The sequence below is a fragment of the Schistocerca nitens genome, chromosome 1, assembly GCF_023898315.1.
Source record: "Schistocerca nitens isolate TAMUIC-IGC-003100 chromosome 1, iqSchNite1.1, whole genome shotgun sequence".
Taxonomy (NCBI): Eukaryota; Metazoa; Arthropoda; class Insecta; order Orthoptera; family Acrididae; genus Schistocerca; species Schistocerca nitens.
The window spans coordinates 4,640,153-4,656,594 of NC_064614.1; the positions used below are offsets into that span (position 1 = coordinate 4,640,153).

Genomic DNA, 16,442 nt, shown 5'->3' on the forward strand with positions numbered 1-16,442 from the left:
GGTGCAAGTAGCGTAGGGACTGAATCAACTAGGAGTGCGGTCGCATGCTCTTCCCAGATGAAGGCAGATTCAGTCTGACCAGTGATTTTAGATGTACCCTCGTGTAACGAGAGGTGGGAACACGTAATGGACCCAGGAACATTGTCGAACGTGATCCTTTTAGTGGTTCAGGTGTTTACGGCCTGGGTAGACATACCTGATAATGTTGCAGTCAAAGCATTGTGACACTGTGCTCCTTCCCTATGTGCGTATTTTCATGGGTGCATGCGGCGGTGACTTCATTTTTATGAATAACAGCGCACGACATTCGGCGAATGGATTGGCCTGCCCGTTCCCTCGACATAAATCCCGTAGAACACGTGTGAGGTGCGTTTGGGAGACTATTACAGGACGTCCACATCCACCAACAAGCATCCAGCAGTTCTCAACCACGCCGGTGAAGGAATGTAACGCCGTGCCACAGGAGCATCTGGCTAACAAGCGAGCACGCTGCAGAACATGCACTGGTATCTGTTGAGATCACACACACAGTTAAGAATCATGTCACGCCTTTTGTAGCATCCAGGGGACCAGCATGAATCGCGGTCATATCAGTGTAATTAATTTCTTTAAACAAAAGTGTCATTTCCATTCATCTCATTACGTATTTCTGTCAGTTAATTTCTGTACTGTACTGTAACAGTTCTTTCTATGTATGTTCCAAATTTTATCGACCCATATTACTTGGCAGTCACACGTCATTGGAAAGTTGTTTTCGTCTGTAAATTTTGCATCCCATAGTACGTATAAAAACTGAACAGTTCACTGCACTAATTTGTGAGAAGTGAGGAAGGTGTGAGGAGACTTGTTGCAGGAGAGTGTTCTGCAAAGGCTGTGGATTATAACTTACGGTAGGAGAGAATCTCAGCCAAGGATTCCGAAACAGTTGGAAGAACATAAGGAGAAGAGGAGCTCAGAGTGTAAAAGAAGTTTTTAGTTAAACCTCTGAGGGGGGTGGATCTCTGGGCTGATTTGGTGCTCATCTGGTTGATGCCGGATAAAGTTTCGTTGTGACATCATGTGGAGAAAGCGTAGGTGCAAGGTTGAGATAATGTGTTGGCACAAGGCGAACAAGCCCAGGGCTGATAATACCGATAGGGTGGTTGGTGTTTTTGAGAAGTGTAGCAAATCGGAAAGTGGGCATTGTGGTACAGAAGAGAGGGTGAGGGAATCAGTAAGTTTACACAAAATCATAAGATAGACTCTATAGGTGTACAGCACTGTGGAGGAATGTACCAAACACGTCCATCATCCAGCAGCTATACGGCAAGTTCCAGAAGACATGGAATATGGCATATTGAGTCAAAAGTAAGTGCTAACACCACAGAAGATAATCTGTGTGCAAGCTGCATATTCTTTTGAGTCCCAAAATATACAGCCAATCTGGTCTCTCAAATGGTAGCGCCTACAAGGCACTGCGAAAGCGTTTCACGATTATTAGTACAGAATTTGTACTCTTGATGGGTTGTTAGTTGAAGGTATTGCAAAATATATAGCTTTCTGTTAGTGATTCATGTCATCTGTAGTACCAGATGAAGAAACAGCTCAGTGACTCATTTTGATCTTATGAGGCACAGTTCCTCCTCCATGGTTATGTGAATGTAGGACAATTCAACCATTTGGTCTGCAAAAAATCCATTTCAGGTGCATACGCCCCCTGTGCGCACAGCGGAAGTAAGTGTTCTGTGTACAATACCATGGGGCCAATGTTTGTCACGTGTTTTTATGGCACAGTAATCAATATGTACTACATATAAATGGTGATGACCAGCTGCAGCAAATGTGCAGCAGGACAATGTTGAGGCTGATACAGCCTACAGGACATTACTTCCTTGGAGCAGTGATTTGATATACGAGTGATCGGTAAGGGGTTGTAGCTACCTCGTTGTCCGAACAGTCTTTTTGCTCAGGGGATACGTTAAGGATGCAGCTTACAGAAATCACCCTCTCATTATGCACCCTGCAGAACGAAAAATGTCTCTGTGTTGTTGCAATTTCTTAATAAACGTTACATCAAGCGTTTAAGTACAAAGGAACGTCGTGTTCGATGATGTGAATCGCATAGTGAGCCACTTTCGAGCACCTTTCTGGGTACGGTCATTCCCTCGTAAGGCCGCGTTATTGAGTTGTCTTCCAGGCGCGCTGCAGTGGCGGCCGTGTAACGACGTGCGTGTTGTTGTGTGTCGCAGGAGCGGCTCAGTCGGTTCGTGCCGCGGCTGGTGCAGCTGCTGGGCGAGTGGAGCGAGACGTTCCCGTACGACTTCCGCGACGAGCGCGTGATGGCGCACGTGCGTGCGCTGACGCAGCAGTGCGTGACGGCGGAGCCGGGAGTGCGGCGCGACGTGTCGGCGCTGCTGCAGGCGCTGCTGCACCGCCTCACGCAGCTCGAGGCCTACGAGGAGCGCCTGCGCTCCATGGCGCAGGAGGGCGCCGCCGGCTCCGTCGAGGCGCTCAGCCCGGTGAGTACTGGGGTGCAGGCGCGCTGCACGTGCCGCCGCAGGTAGCAGGCGCTGCAAGTTGCAGGTGTTAACAGGTTACTGGTGCTGGCAATTTACATGTGTTGGCAAGTAGCACGTGTCTGCAAGATGCAGTTCTTGGCAAGCTGAAGGTTTGGTCGAATTACAGACGTCGGTAAGCTGCAGGTATGGACATGTTGCAAGCGTTGGCACGCTGCAGGCGTTGTCAATTTACAGGCGTTGTCAATTTGCAGGCGTTGTCAAGATGCAGGCGTTGTCAAGGTGCAGGTGTTGAGAAGGTGCAGACCTCAGTTTACAGGTGTTGTCAAGGTGCTGGCGTTGGTGAGCTGCAGTCATTGACCACTTGCATATGTCAGCAAGCAGCACGTGTTGTCAATTTATAAGCTTTGTCAAGTTGCATGCAGTGGCAGTTTACAGGTGTTGGCAAGCTGCTGACGTTGTCAAGTAGCAGGCGGCGTCAATTTGAAGGCAGTGGCGAATTGCGAATGTTGGTAGGCCGAAGCTTTTGGCAAGCTGCTGGGGCTGGCGAACTGTAACTGTTGGAAAACTACAGTTGTTGCAGGTGGTAGCGAGCTGTAACATCAGCCACTAAAACACGGAATGTTTATCTTTCTGGCGAATGAAACGACCCATATGCAGACAATGAAAATGATGAATATCTTCAAAAGGTCGATTTTTACTCAGGCATAGTGTGATTAGAGCACCGGAAATTTTTTACAAGCGGATGTCACTGCGATAAACTGTGAGGCATGATTAATTAAGAGTTTATTTATAGTTTTATGGCTCTGAGTCGAAGTGAAAGCGGCTCTGGGACATGCTTCAGTTTTCTTCAAATGTCGCACATGAGACAGAGAGTGACCAAACCTATGCCATACATATTCTTGCTGCTAAAGGTGGACACTAGATCAGATCATACTCTCCCACTTAGAGAACCAAGCACATTGTACAGTACAGACCTATGTTCATCTGATAATAATACATGTTAACAATTATTTAAAACAAGACTTACTACCTTTTTTACGAGGTAAGCTATGGTTCACTCGACCTGCAGTGCCATGTTGGACAGTGAAATCTGATGCATTAATACGTCAATACTCGAATTTGACCACTAAAATGGTTCTCTCTTTATGACAGTGCCAATAAAATTTACAATCCGTCTCATTTTTTAATAATTTATTTACTAACTATGAGGGTGTAATGAGGTAAACATATATATGTTTGCGCCAAGCGGTACATTTTTTGTGACAGAGAAAAGATCGTAATAACGAATTAGGGTATTAAAGAGAGAAGAAAAAGTGTTGACTCCTCGAATAGAAAGAAACATGCAGAACGGAGCCCTGTTTTCTGCGTAAGAAACTGAGGCCGAGGAGTCGCAGTGTGAGTTATACAGGGTGAGCACAGTCTGTTCCTTATTACAAAAAAGCATTTCTAAGGAACTCTGCTAGATAGAGCTATGAGGATTTTTGCGACTGTGGCGTAACTCATACACCTGTTTACGGATATATCTCCATATATACTGCGTTTGTTGTCCGTAGAACGTCAAGGCAATGCTCATCCTCTCTCCATGCCTTTGCACACCATCTTTTCCGTCACCTCCAACACAGCATCTCCTATTCGCATCATAAGAGTTTGCCCAGCGGGAACTGTTGGACAAACCACTCTGTCCTTAACGTAACCCCATATGTGAAATCGAGAGGGGTTACGTCTGGTTAACGTGCTGGCCACGATGGACTGTTGGACTGTCTCTACTGATCTATCCGTCTGGAAAGGTTCCATCCAAAAACTGGTGAAAAATAGTCCACAGTGTGGCAGCGCACCATCTTGCTGAAACACTGTCCACGGTTGAAATTTGAGCTACTGAGGTGCAGCGTGTAGTTTCAACATGCACTGGTAGGATTTGTGATGTCTTCGACCCCCAGATCAGGACATTATGCTTGCTTATTTTCCCGGAGGTGTGAAAAGTCATTTCATCGGTAAAGAAACTTTATCAAGGTAGTCACTGTCTGTAGCGATTCGTTCCAGCGTGTCCCTACCAATCTCAGCTCGTCTGGGCCTAGCGTCTGGCTGCAAAACTCTTGGGAGTTGCACTTCGTATACATGGAAACGCAGTCGTTTGTGTCATATCTTCACCACAGTGCTCTGAGCTATGTCTGCTTCTCTGGAAATACAACGCTTTGATTTTCGCGGGCTGTTTTGAAATGCTGTCACCAACACTGCGTCCGCAGCTCGTGGTCGTGCGGTAGCGTTCTCGCTTCCCACGCCCGGGTTCCCGGGTTCGATTCCCGGCGGGGTCAGAGATTTTCTCTGCCTCGTGATGACTGGGTGTTGTGTGATGTCCTTAGGTTAGTTAGGTTTAAGTAGTTCTCAGTCCTAGGGGACTGATGACCATAGATGTTAAGTCCCATAGTGCTCAGAGCCATTTGAACCATTTTTGAACCAACACTGCCAGTCTCTTTAAATTTTTTATAGCATTCCTCTGTTGCCCTTCATATCTGGCGGATCTCGACCATAGGCACTTCGGAACATTTTGCTGAACCGTAGCAAGCGACCGTGTTTCATGAAACCACATAACACATTCCGCCATCTCTTGCATTGACGCCATCGTGGTAGCAGAATTCCTATCTTACACTGCCTTTAACAAGAGAGAGAGGGAGAGAAGATATGATGAGATGCTGTAAGAACACATCTAGAAGTGTACCCATAAAAACTTCGCGAGATTAGCTATCATTTAGAAAAGAAAAAGAGAGACCATACACATATATGGCAATGTATCCATAAAAAAATTATGAGTTAAGCTACCATTAGCAACAAATCGCATAGCTCAAGTTACTTAGAAAAAAATTGTAATTAGGGAAAGAATTTGCGATGGCAGCACTAGTGCCACAATCTTACTGGAATACAGGCTCTCTATATTACCGAGCAGGGTTTCACGGAAACTACATCTTTCTTCCAGCCACTGCCGTTTGCATTTCACGGTGGTTTCTGTTACTATTTCGGAAGGACTCTACCAACCTGCTAGTGGAGGATCGCAGCAGGTGACTGTATTCGTTCGATTCGTACTGTAATGCTTACTTGATAAGGACTCCAAGCTGTTGAGATATACTCGTATGCGACCACACACTTGGCGAAAACAAGCGTTAGTCAAATAGAGAACGAGTGTAACGGCACCTCGCGAGCCACTTAAAGTTCCGCCCTCCACTTCGGGGAGTGTAACGAAGAGCAAGAGAGAGGCTCGTAGAGTCGAGAGAAGGGAGCTTGTTGAGGCGTCGTCTCGGGCAAAGCCCCCACTAAGCCGATACGCCATAATAACCAGCCCGCCTCGCAGCGGCAAATTCTTGTTCCGCCCTTTTTAGGAGAGTGTTTTCATCTCAGGCCTCTCCGTGTATCGCGGATGCTCCAGCGAGCTGGGAACACTGTCGGAGGCAGCCACGGGGAAAATGCTGCGTGGAGTAATTTGTGGAAGGCTGGCCGGGTGTGTAAGCTGTGCTGGCGCCGCCCGTTCCTCCAGATAACACGGCGGCCCTCGCTGCCTCCCCGGTCACAGTGGGCCACCGGTGTATGCCGCCTCGCACACCATCAACTTCACTGTCGTTGAAGTGTCAAAAAAACCTTTTCTCACAAACGTTTTACTTTCCTAGATCACGAACATAGATATAAATTACAATATGATGAGTTGACTACTTTCAGTTGTCAAGGCAACCATCGTCATACCTGCGAACTAGAACGAAAAACATGGAATTGCCTTAGAAAAATCTTTTACTTAAAAAGCTTAAAGTGCTTGAAGGAAACACAAATATAAAGGTAATAACCTGGTACTCACAGTAAAAAGTTCTGCATTTAACATATGGAGCGAAAATCAAATATAAATATTACATGACTCACAGGCAACTTCATAGTGTTACCACAAAAACCATTTTTTAAACATACCATGCTCGTATTAGACGCAGGCTGAACTAAAACAGGATATACCAGTAACAACCGTACCATGAAATAACTTGTATAAGACGCAAGGCGAATAAGATATTTAGTGGTAACAGAAATAACGAAGATGAGACTGGCTCTATGCCTGTAGGAACACTCAATAACAAAGAATCATATATACGTACGATATGATATTGTGTGTTTCTATAGGTGTAGAACCAGTCTCATTTTTGTTGTAACTGTTACTACTAAATTTCTAATTCAATTTGCTTCTTAAACAAGTGCAAGTCATTGCATGATATGATAATTATTGGTATATCTATTTCGTCTTCAGCCAGCGTCTACTATGAGCACGGTACGTTTAAAAAATTGTTTTTGTAGTGTAACAATGTGAAGTTGCCTGGGAATCACATTCATACAATATTTATATTTGACGTTTATTCCGGCCGGCCGGAGTGGCCGAGTGGTTCTCGGCGCTACAGTCTGGAACCGCGCGACTGCTACGGTCGCAGGTTCGAATCCTGCCTCGGGCATTGATGTGTGTGATGTCCTTAGGTTAGTTAGGTTTAAGTAGTTCTAAGTTCTAGGGGACTGATGACCTCAGTAGTTAAGTCCCATAGTGCTCAGAGCCATGTTTATTCGGTACGTTAGATGCGGATATCTTTACCATGAGTAGCAGTTTATTGCCTTTCTATCTGTGTTTCCTAGGAAAACTTCAGACTTCAAGATAACTTTGTAAAATAAAAAAAAAACGGGGGGGGGGGGGGGTTCTCTAAGGCGTTTTCTTGTTTCTGTGCTTGTTCACAGATCTGAGGATGGATACATTGACAACTGTAACTAGTCTAACCATGACATTTTAATTTTTATATATGTACACATTCTAGGCAATTAAAAGATTTTTGAAAAAGATTTTTTACATTTTAGAAAATTACGTAAGTTGGCTTTCTCCTTTCCTGAAAATGTTAGGCATTACTAACTTCACCGAGAAACGTGGCGCAGTGGTTAGCACACTGGACTCGCATTCGGGAGGTCGACGGTTCAAACCCGCGTCCGGCAGTCTTGATTTAGGTTTTCCGTGATTTCCCTAAATCGCTTGACGCAAATGCCGGCATGGTTCCTTTGAAAGGGCACGGCCTTCTTCCTTCTCTATCATTCCGTAATCCAATGGGACCGATGACCTCGCTGTTTGGTCCCCTCCCCCAAATCAACCGATCAATCAAGCCTTACTAACTTCACGTCCGTTCTTAAAATTTCGAGTATTCTGATACTGAATAACCTTTTATAATTACTTCAGTCAGTTGGGTTTGCAAGAAGAACACAGGTGACATACAGGGCTAGAATGCTAAGGCAGAGCATACAAAATGTACCGAGCTGGGGTTTCCTCTAAGCTACAGCGGGCAATGTAATTTGCTGACTTAAGATTGTAATGTGTCTAGCTGCCGAATTATGACAGCGACTTTTATTTTACATAGATCTGTCTACTTTTTATGATATTAGAGGGGGTCTTCGAAGAGGGTTTCAACGACATAAGAAACGTGCCGCTGGTAAATGCTCCGGTATAAATGCTCACTGCCCAGTAAACTTTCATGTCCCTAATGTTTCGTCCAGAGCTGCGCTGATTCTCGACGCCTAATGAGTCGGGCGTCGCACAGCGATATAAATACTCTGAAAAAGAAAGGCTTGGGAGGAGTTTATGTACGATCGGCAGAGATAAAACTTAACTGTCGACCTGTCATTTGTCAGAGATAAAACTTAACTACCGATTTTGAAGACCTGGTGTCCACACAGTGTGTCGCCTGAGGAATGGTCAGTATTCAGGGATCATTCGCAGCAACGCATACCTTAAGAGCTATGAGCACTCGATCTTCGATACTATGAAACAAACCACTCTGCTACAAGCTATTTGCTTTTCATATTTTGGGAGGAGGTAGTATGGACCAAAACAAACATCGGCTCTAAAATGCATACTTTAAGAGCGATGAGCACTTGATCGTCGATACTATGAAACAAATCACTTCTGCTAGAAGTATTTGCTTTCCATGTTTCGAAAAGACCAAATCAAGAGAAAATTGTCTAGTAATCATGGGTTCTAAAATGCATACCTTACGTGCTATGAGCACTTGTTCAGTAGAAGAGATGTGATCCACGGTAGCGAAGATGAACCGTTACTCATAGCTCTTAAGATGTTAGCTTTAGTGTCCTTGTTTACTGGACTTTTTTCTGCTTTTGGTCCATACTACCACCTCTGAAAGTTGCCTAACCGTCAGTGTGGTACCGGTGCATGTACTGCATCGTCAGAGGTAACAGAACGATTTTCGGTAAAGACTTTCGACTCGGTGGTTTCAGGAGCAGGGTCCCTTACCCCAGATTGACACATTTACCCTTCTTCATCATCCCTGAAAATTGGTAATTCATGGCAGAATAGCTCTATATCTGAACCTTCCATTTTTAATAGAGTTATGTGGAACGCATTCGTATGAATAATTAGGAGAAGAAATTGCTCGATATTGCAATTAGATGCACTTTATTTGTTTTTTGTCATCAATTTGTGGTAAACATTGACTCTGTAGTGCACACTTTAAAAGCTGTGAGCACTCGTTCAGGACTTAAGTCACCTGCGACCAGCTTTGCGAAAGAAGCAGCGACACTTTCTGCGCAACCCACCCATTATTTTGCACGACAATGCGCGGGGTGCATATAGCGCAAGCTGTGGCTGCTCTGTTCGGTCGATGGGACATGGAAGTACTGTACCATCCACCATACGCACCAAACGGAAGTCCCTGTGACTTTGATTTCTTTCCGAAGACGAAGGAACCACTTCGTGGCATTCGCTTCAGAAGTGTACCAGAGATTCGACAGACAGTAGACCGCTCCATTCGCACCATCAAGAGCAGGCTCTGCTAACGGTATACTACGCTTCCACATCTCTGGCAACGGGTTCTAGACAACGCTGGTGACTACTTTGGAGGACAGTAACAGGTGCAAACATGTACCTTTTTTGTATCTGTTGTGAATAAATAGTGGCCACTATTTAAGTTCCAACCCTCGCAAATACCGGGTCAAGCGCCAAAAAAGGAAAATTTGAGCTATTGGTAAAACTCCACTGTAAACGCCTAGGTCAATAACATGTGGCCCCAGAACAGCAGGAAACAGTGTTTACACCTGTCACAAGATGGCACTTGTGTCGGACACCAACTTCGGTGTTCAAAGAATGAGAAAGGAAGAAACTGTGCAGCGAAACATAGGAACACGCTCGAAAAGACAATATTGTAGTTTCAGCTATTGAGGTTTGCAAGCATTAGGTAGGCCTTGACTGTCGTTTTAACGTTTGTTATAAGGCTCGGCGTCAACAAAGTAGCGTTCAAGAATTTTAATGGATTTTATTAATTACTGAAGCGAATGTCATATTGACAAAAATCATCTGTCAGATTATGAGGTTATAGGTAATTACTTGCGTGGATTCATTTATATACCAGCGAAGACCTAGGTATGTTGATTTAAATATGTTATTATATACACTGTACATACATACGCAGTGGATTTACAAAGAGTGATTTCTCCTTCTTCATTAAGGCACCGTGAAATGTAGTATTTACGGCGGCTGTCAAATTACAACTTCTGCATTCATGGTGATGATAATCAGATTGGTCACATGTTTCTCTGGCATGAGGCCTTATTTGGCAGGGGTGGAAGTGAAACTGATTCCTGTGTGCGCAAAGCTTTCACACCGAAACTTACTTGTAAAAAGAAACTGGCAATATGGAGTGTCAACTGTTGTGGGCAGGACAAAAATAAGTTGATGTTTCTGTGGGTTTACCTAACAGCAGGGGGTTACTTTACGGAAACAGAGTACAAGTTTTTGGTGAAAGGATACTCTTTTATGTCTTGTGATCGTAATTTTGCTCATACTGAGGAACGACAGAAGCTAACTGTGTGTGAAGTTCCGAAAGGTTCAGTTCGCCTCATCACTGAATCTGCGCAGTTAACACCATTCGTAGTGACTGTTATGCAGCAAAGAGATTTTTACGACTGTAAGTCAGCTGTTGAAATATATATGAATTTCACCAAAGCGAATATTTTTGAAAAGCACAGTGGATCAGTCTGACTGCTGAAAACTTTGTGTTCTGCAAGTCTGGTCAACTCTTAATGCAACTGAAGAGTTTAGGGGACACTGCATCTTGAAGAGGAACGTGAAGCCTTCTGATCTTTAACAGGTGATGCCTGAAACACTACTCTGTGAACCTAGGTTGTCTGAAGGAAAGAATTGGGGTTTAGCTCAAATGATTCCATTTGGAAAGAGGAGAAATAGTGATTTTACGAGAACCTTGTGAATGAGCAAAATGGACATGACGGTACTTCTTTCGTTATTTATGTCAAAACCACAGCATAGAGAATGTTTCGTTTTCGTCAGATTTTGTGTGTAATTGTTCTTAAATCTATAATACAGAATAAAAATACATATATGACAAGGTAGCTGTATAGTGCCCAACTTTTATATCGTACTGCTGTTGTGTAAGTGCTATAGACATATCTTTTACTATCTGTAAATCAGTTTTCAGGCGATTGATCCGTTATTTACGTACTTGCCACAATTACTATGAGCGACGTTGTACGCTGTGTATGTCCGTAACACAATAAACACAACACATATGCATTTCCTAGCATTGGTTCTCTATCTAACTATGGTCGATTGTGGACTCACTATCACCTGTTTCAGTTTCACCCAAAGGCTTGAGACCCGTATTATGTACGTGTGATATTGAGGCTAGAAACCTCGCAATCGATCATGGTGTAGTAAAACGAAAAATATTTAATTGCAGTCTGAGGCAATCTCTCTCATTTTATGGTGCACCTATATATATTTACTCGCTCCGGGTGTATCGTGCGCGGCCCGTCTTAGCTGCCTCCGCCCTGTATTTAGATTGTGAGGGCGTCCAGTTTACGCGGGGAGCACTGTGTACGCTGTAATAAGTTCGCCACATCCCTCGTGTTTACTTTTTCCCCGCAGTACTTGCTCCGCCAGCTGGGCCTCAGGTTTACGCTGCGCGGTGTTTGCTCTCGGCAGCTGTGAGTCCGCTACCGTACCGCCCGCGGGCGGTCGAGAACAGCGAAAGGTCCCGCCCGGGCCGCCGCTGAGGCAGCGCGGCGCCTGCGACCCGGCATCCCGCGCCACCGCATAAAAGCCCGAGCGAGAGCGCGAGAGCGCGCCGTTTTAATTGCGGGCGCCCGGGCACGTTTTTTGTGGCGCACGCAGCGCCGCCTCTAAACGCCCGCTTTTATTTCTGTTTCCTCCTCCTTTTTTGTTTTATTTTGTGGTATTTTTCGCGTGCGGGTGGCGGATGCGGGCCCGCCGGGTCACGTGACGAGCCCATCGCCGCCGCTGTGGCTGCAGACTCGGCCAGACATCCATTCAGAGCGGTTTATTTCGCGCCTACTTGCACCGCAAAACTTCCTTAAATAACACAGCTTCACCGCACTCCTTCTGTTTTAGCGCATCTCTTCGCTTTGTGCAGTCTGAGAGCAATGAATTCGGCTGTACAAACGTAATAACGTAATTCTACATCCACGTCGGTACTCCGCAAGCCGCCCGGCATGCAGTGTGTAGCGCAGGGTACCTCTTAATACCTTCCTGCACCATTGTGATCGACCCCTGGTATGAACGAATGCCCGTGACCTCTGATTTCCCTGGTTCTTCCCGCCGTACTCCGTAAACATCGCCGTACAATATCTGCCGTAATAAAGTTAACGTATGACCTGAAGCATGTCGTAGGTGTACAAGAGGCGACTATCATGAGCGTCTTAGACTTCATCAAAGCCGTTGACACTGTCGACTGCGACACTTTACTTGCCAGATTTAGTTATGTATCCCTTCAGCCTTAAATCTTCCAAAGCTCTTCTCTAATCTGATTCTGATACTACACCCCTATCTCTTCTGTATCGATTCCTGTTTCGTCTTCTATCACTTCAACAGACAGGTCTTCCCATTCAAAAGAGGCCTTCAGTGCGCTCAGTCCACCCATACGCCCTCTCCTCTGCATGTAACAGTGGAATCCCCACTGCACTCTTAATGCTACCACCCTGGCTTTTAATGTCACCGAAATGTTGTTTCGATTTTTCTGAATGTCCGCCCCCGATAGCTGAGTGGTCAGCGCGACAGACTGTCAATCCTAAGAGCCCGGGTTCGATTCCCGGCTGGGTCGGAGATTTTCTCCGCTCAGGGACTGGGTGTCGTGTTGTCCTCATCCCCATCGACGCGCAAGTCGCAGAAGTGGCGTCAAATCGAAAGACTTGCACCCGGCGTGCGGTCTACCCGACTGGGGGTCCTCGTCACACGACATCAATGATGTTATTATGTTTCTGAATGCTGAGTCAGTCCTTCCGACAGTCATTTCTTTTTCTAGTATTTCACGTTTTCCATGCAGCCATGTCGCCATAGGTTCCCTGCACTTCTTATTTATTTCATTCTTAAATGGCTTGAATTTCTGTATTCCTGAATTTCCTGAAACATTTTGTTTCTTCTTCCTTTCATCTATCAACGGAGGTATTTCTTCTGTTACTCATGGTTTCTTCGCAGCTACCTTCCATGTGGCTATGTTTTTCTTTCCAACTTCTGTGTGTGTTCTTTTTAGACATGTCCATTCCTCTTCAACTGAACTGTCTACTGAGCTATTCGTTAACGCAGTACGTACAGCCTCAGAGAACTTCCAGTGTATCTCTTCATTCCTTAGTACTTCCGTAACCCCTTCTTTGCGCGCTGATTCTTCCTGACTAATCTCTTAAACTTCAGCTTGCTCTTCGTCATTATTAAAGTGAAACCTGAGTCTATATCTGCTCCTGGGTACGTCTTACAATCCAGTATCTTCTTTCGCAACCTGTGTTTCACTATGATGTAATCTAACTGAAATTTTACTGCCTCCCCATGCCTTTTCCAAGTATACCTTTCGACGGGGCGGCAAATAAAGCGGTGCGGTTGCAGTGTTCACACGTATGTGCATATACAATAATGGTTCAAATGGCTCTGCGCACTATGGGACTTAACGTCTGAGGTCATCAGTCCCTTAGAACTTAGAACTACTTAAACCTAACTAACCTAAGGACATCACACACATCCCTGCCCGATGCAGGATTCGAACCTGCGACCGTAGCAGTCCCACGGTTCCGGACTGCAGCGCCAGAACCGCTAGACCACCGCGGCCGGCAAAGTAAGTAAGTGTGTTCGCGTATTATTTAACTGATTATTACTGACAGTGTCTGCTTACTACGCTGTGTTGCACGGGATCAGTAGGGAATGTCTGATTTACACTGGACGAACCTGCCGTTTTGTACGCTCAAGATATCCAGGTACTTCAAATAAATAGGCTAACACGGTCTTATCAGCAGATCTCCGGTCTTCCCCATGTGATCACAGAAAGCTAATAATTATTACAAATGTTTTCAGGAGATCGACTGACAATTTTAGTCGCACCGAGACTTCGAAATTGCTTCACTGCCTTATGGAATTTACGTTAGGCTAAATTTAATCAGGATAGAACAGTATTGAACTGTGTTAAAGTGATAAGCCTGCTTTGTGAATGAAAATTCCCTTAAAATACGCATGTTTTGACTATCCTGATCAGTGAAGCTAAATCAGGCCGGTGTGAAAAAGGTTTTAAATTTTTTGAATACCAAAAAAAAAAAATATTAAAGTGCCTCGGGCATGGATGTGTGTGATGTCCTTAGGTTAGTTAGGTTTAAGTAGTTCTAAGTCTAGGGGACTGATGACCTCAGATGTTAAGTCCCATAGTGCTCAGAGCCATTTGAACCATTCTTTTCTGTGAATATTTGGTATCTGGAAGACGACAATTCAATTCCCAGTCCGGCCATTCAGCTATAGCTTTGCCGTGTTTCTCCTAAATCGCCCCAGGCAAATGCCGAAAAGGAAAGGGCACGACCTTTCTCCTTCTCCATCCTTCCCCAACGTGATTTTGTGCTCCGTTTCTGGTGATCTTGCCATCTGGACGTTCGACCCTAATCTTCGTTACTCCTCCGTCCTAGCAGAAGAGTACCTGGAAGCGATGTTTTCGCCGCACTGTCGCGAACTATTCGGGAGAATCGTAGACCCCACAGTAACGAGATAAGAAGTTTGATACGTTCCTAACTCTGCGTCGGACCTCACCTTATCTCGTGAATTTGCAACCTGTATGCGTCCTGGCTGTGCACTGTAGCTGACCTAACAGTTCCGATCGGATGGTTCTGATGTCTGTGGGGCGAACGGTAGCGTAGAATTTGTGCCCAGCAGGAACTTGCGAACTTGTGGAGGCGCACAAGTTGTGGGTGGAACGTGAGCTGCGCTCCTCCGGGGACCGCCAGGCAAAACTCGCTCCGGTAGGGAAACTCTGGCAGAACTCCAGGGCACTCGAGGTGACGGCTGTGTCTGCCGCGCGGCCGTGTGCTCTGCCGTCACAGCAGAACGTCTCCAGTGTTCGCTCCTGCAGTTTAGGGGGGTTCTTCCACTAGACGTGCCTTGCAGTACTGCAGACTGGAGTAAGATGCTACTTATTAAGCTTGTCAGATCAAGGAACAAGTGTTCAAGAGGCACTATACAAGATACAAAACCTAAAAGCGTCCTATTAGTGGACGTGAAAACATATGCGGAGGAGCTGGTGACTTCACAGCGTGTAAGCCCATGTTCCAGTACATTGCAAAGCGTTAAATGAAGACTCTGGCTCGTCAAATGTTTGCTTCGTGTAGAGGAACGGGCTCAGTCAGGTGCAGCTCCATTTTACTTCAAAAGCAGAGCTACGTAGCTGCCATATTGTACGGAGATAAACTACGTATTTTGTGTTTTTTTATATAATAGAGTACGTGGTATGAATATAAGCTCTTTCAGGTAATTACCACATTGGGAATACCTCGAACACTCGACGTTTTAGGTGCGCTTTATTATAATAAAATGACAGGTAAATACATATTGGGAACTGAAGGCTTCCCGTATTTGATGCTTTTAGTGTTATAACTTACGTGCTATGGAAGTATACCTCTTCATTTCTACGGCAAAATGATGATCTATCAGTAGCGTGTCGTTCTGGGTACAATTAGTCATAATTAAATATCCGAAAAAACCACATAACTGACGTCCCGCAGACTTCTCAAAGCTGTAGTGTAGTTGATAGTGTAGTGAATTTCTTTATTCACTGCTGGACTTTGTTATCTGCAGTCAATCTAAGTTTGAGAGTAACAGATGTATTTACACGAAGATCTGAAAGATCTCAGGTCTGTTCCCCGATCAGGTCCAAGATCGAATAAAATCGCGACAGAGAGTGACCCAAGCAGCATGGGGGACAAACGTTAAGGAGGAAGATGAAGAAGGAGAAGAAGAAGAAGAAGAAGAAGAAGAGAAGTAGAAAAGGAGAAGATAATATTTACAGGTACAGCAGAATCTTTTAGAAGAGAAAATATATATATATATATATATATATATTTTCTCCTTTTCCTCTCTCCTTCTTCTTTTTCATCTTCCCCATTAACGTTTGTCCCGCATGCTGGCCGGGTCGCTCTCTGTCGCTATTTTATCCGATCTTGGGCCTGATCGGGGTGCTGGTCTGAAATCTTTCAGATCTTCGTGTAAATACGTCTGTTGCTCTCAAACTCAGATAGACTGCAGATAACAAATTTCATCAGTGAATAAATGTACTGTGAGACTATGTTTAATATTCACAAATGCTCAAAGAGATATCTTCAAGGCGTATGTATGTGAGAATAGTTTACTGGCGTCATTTAGTAATCTATTTTATTATGGTACGTCTGGTCACTGTCACTACTTGTGAAAGCCTCGTATTTTACTTCTGGTCTATTTTTAGTAAAAATGAAAGCCAGTAAGGCCTCGCTAGTTTCTTATTTTTCTAGAGCGCACCGCCAATGGAAAGTTCCTCTTCGTCGTTGGTTCTTCCCGTGGGCCCCGATTACCAGTGTAGCTGTCTCTCAGTTTACGCTATAGTCTACGTTAACAGCGGTCGCTCATTAAAA

General features: G+C 44.8%; 1 protein-coding gene across 1 annotated transcript in view; it reads left to right on the plus strand.

The window, feature by feature from the left end:
- LOC126240234 (ras-GEF domain-containing family member 1B-like) overlaps positions 1-16,442 on the plus strand; it is a 298,263-nt gene that overhangs the window by 7,983 nt on the left and 273,838 nt on the right. Inside the window, exon 3 of the mRNA XM_049947910.1 lies at positions 2,229-2,498. Coding sequence (XP_049803867.1) covers positions 2,229-2,498 — 270 coding nt within the window. The remainder of the gene's footprint in view (positions 1-2,228; positions 2,499-16,442) is intronic.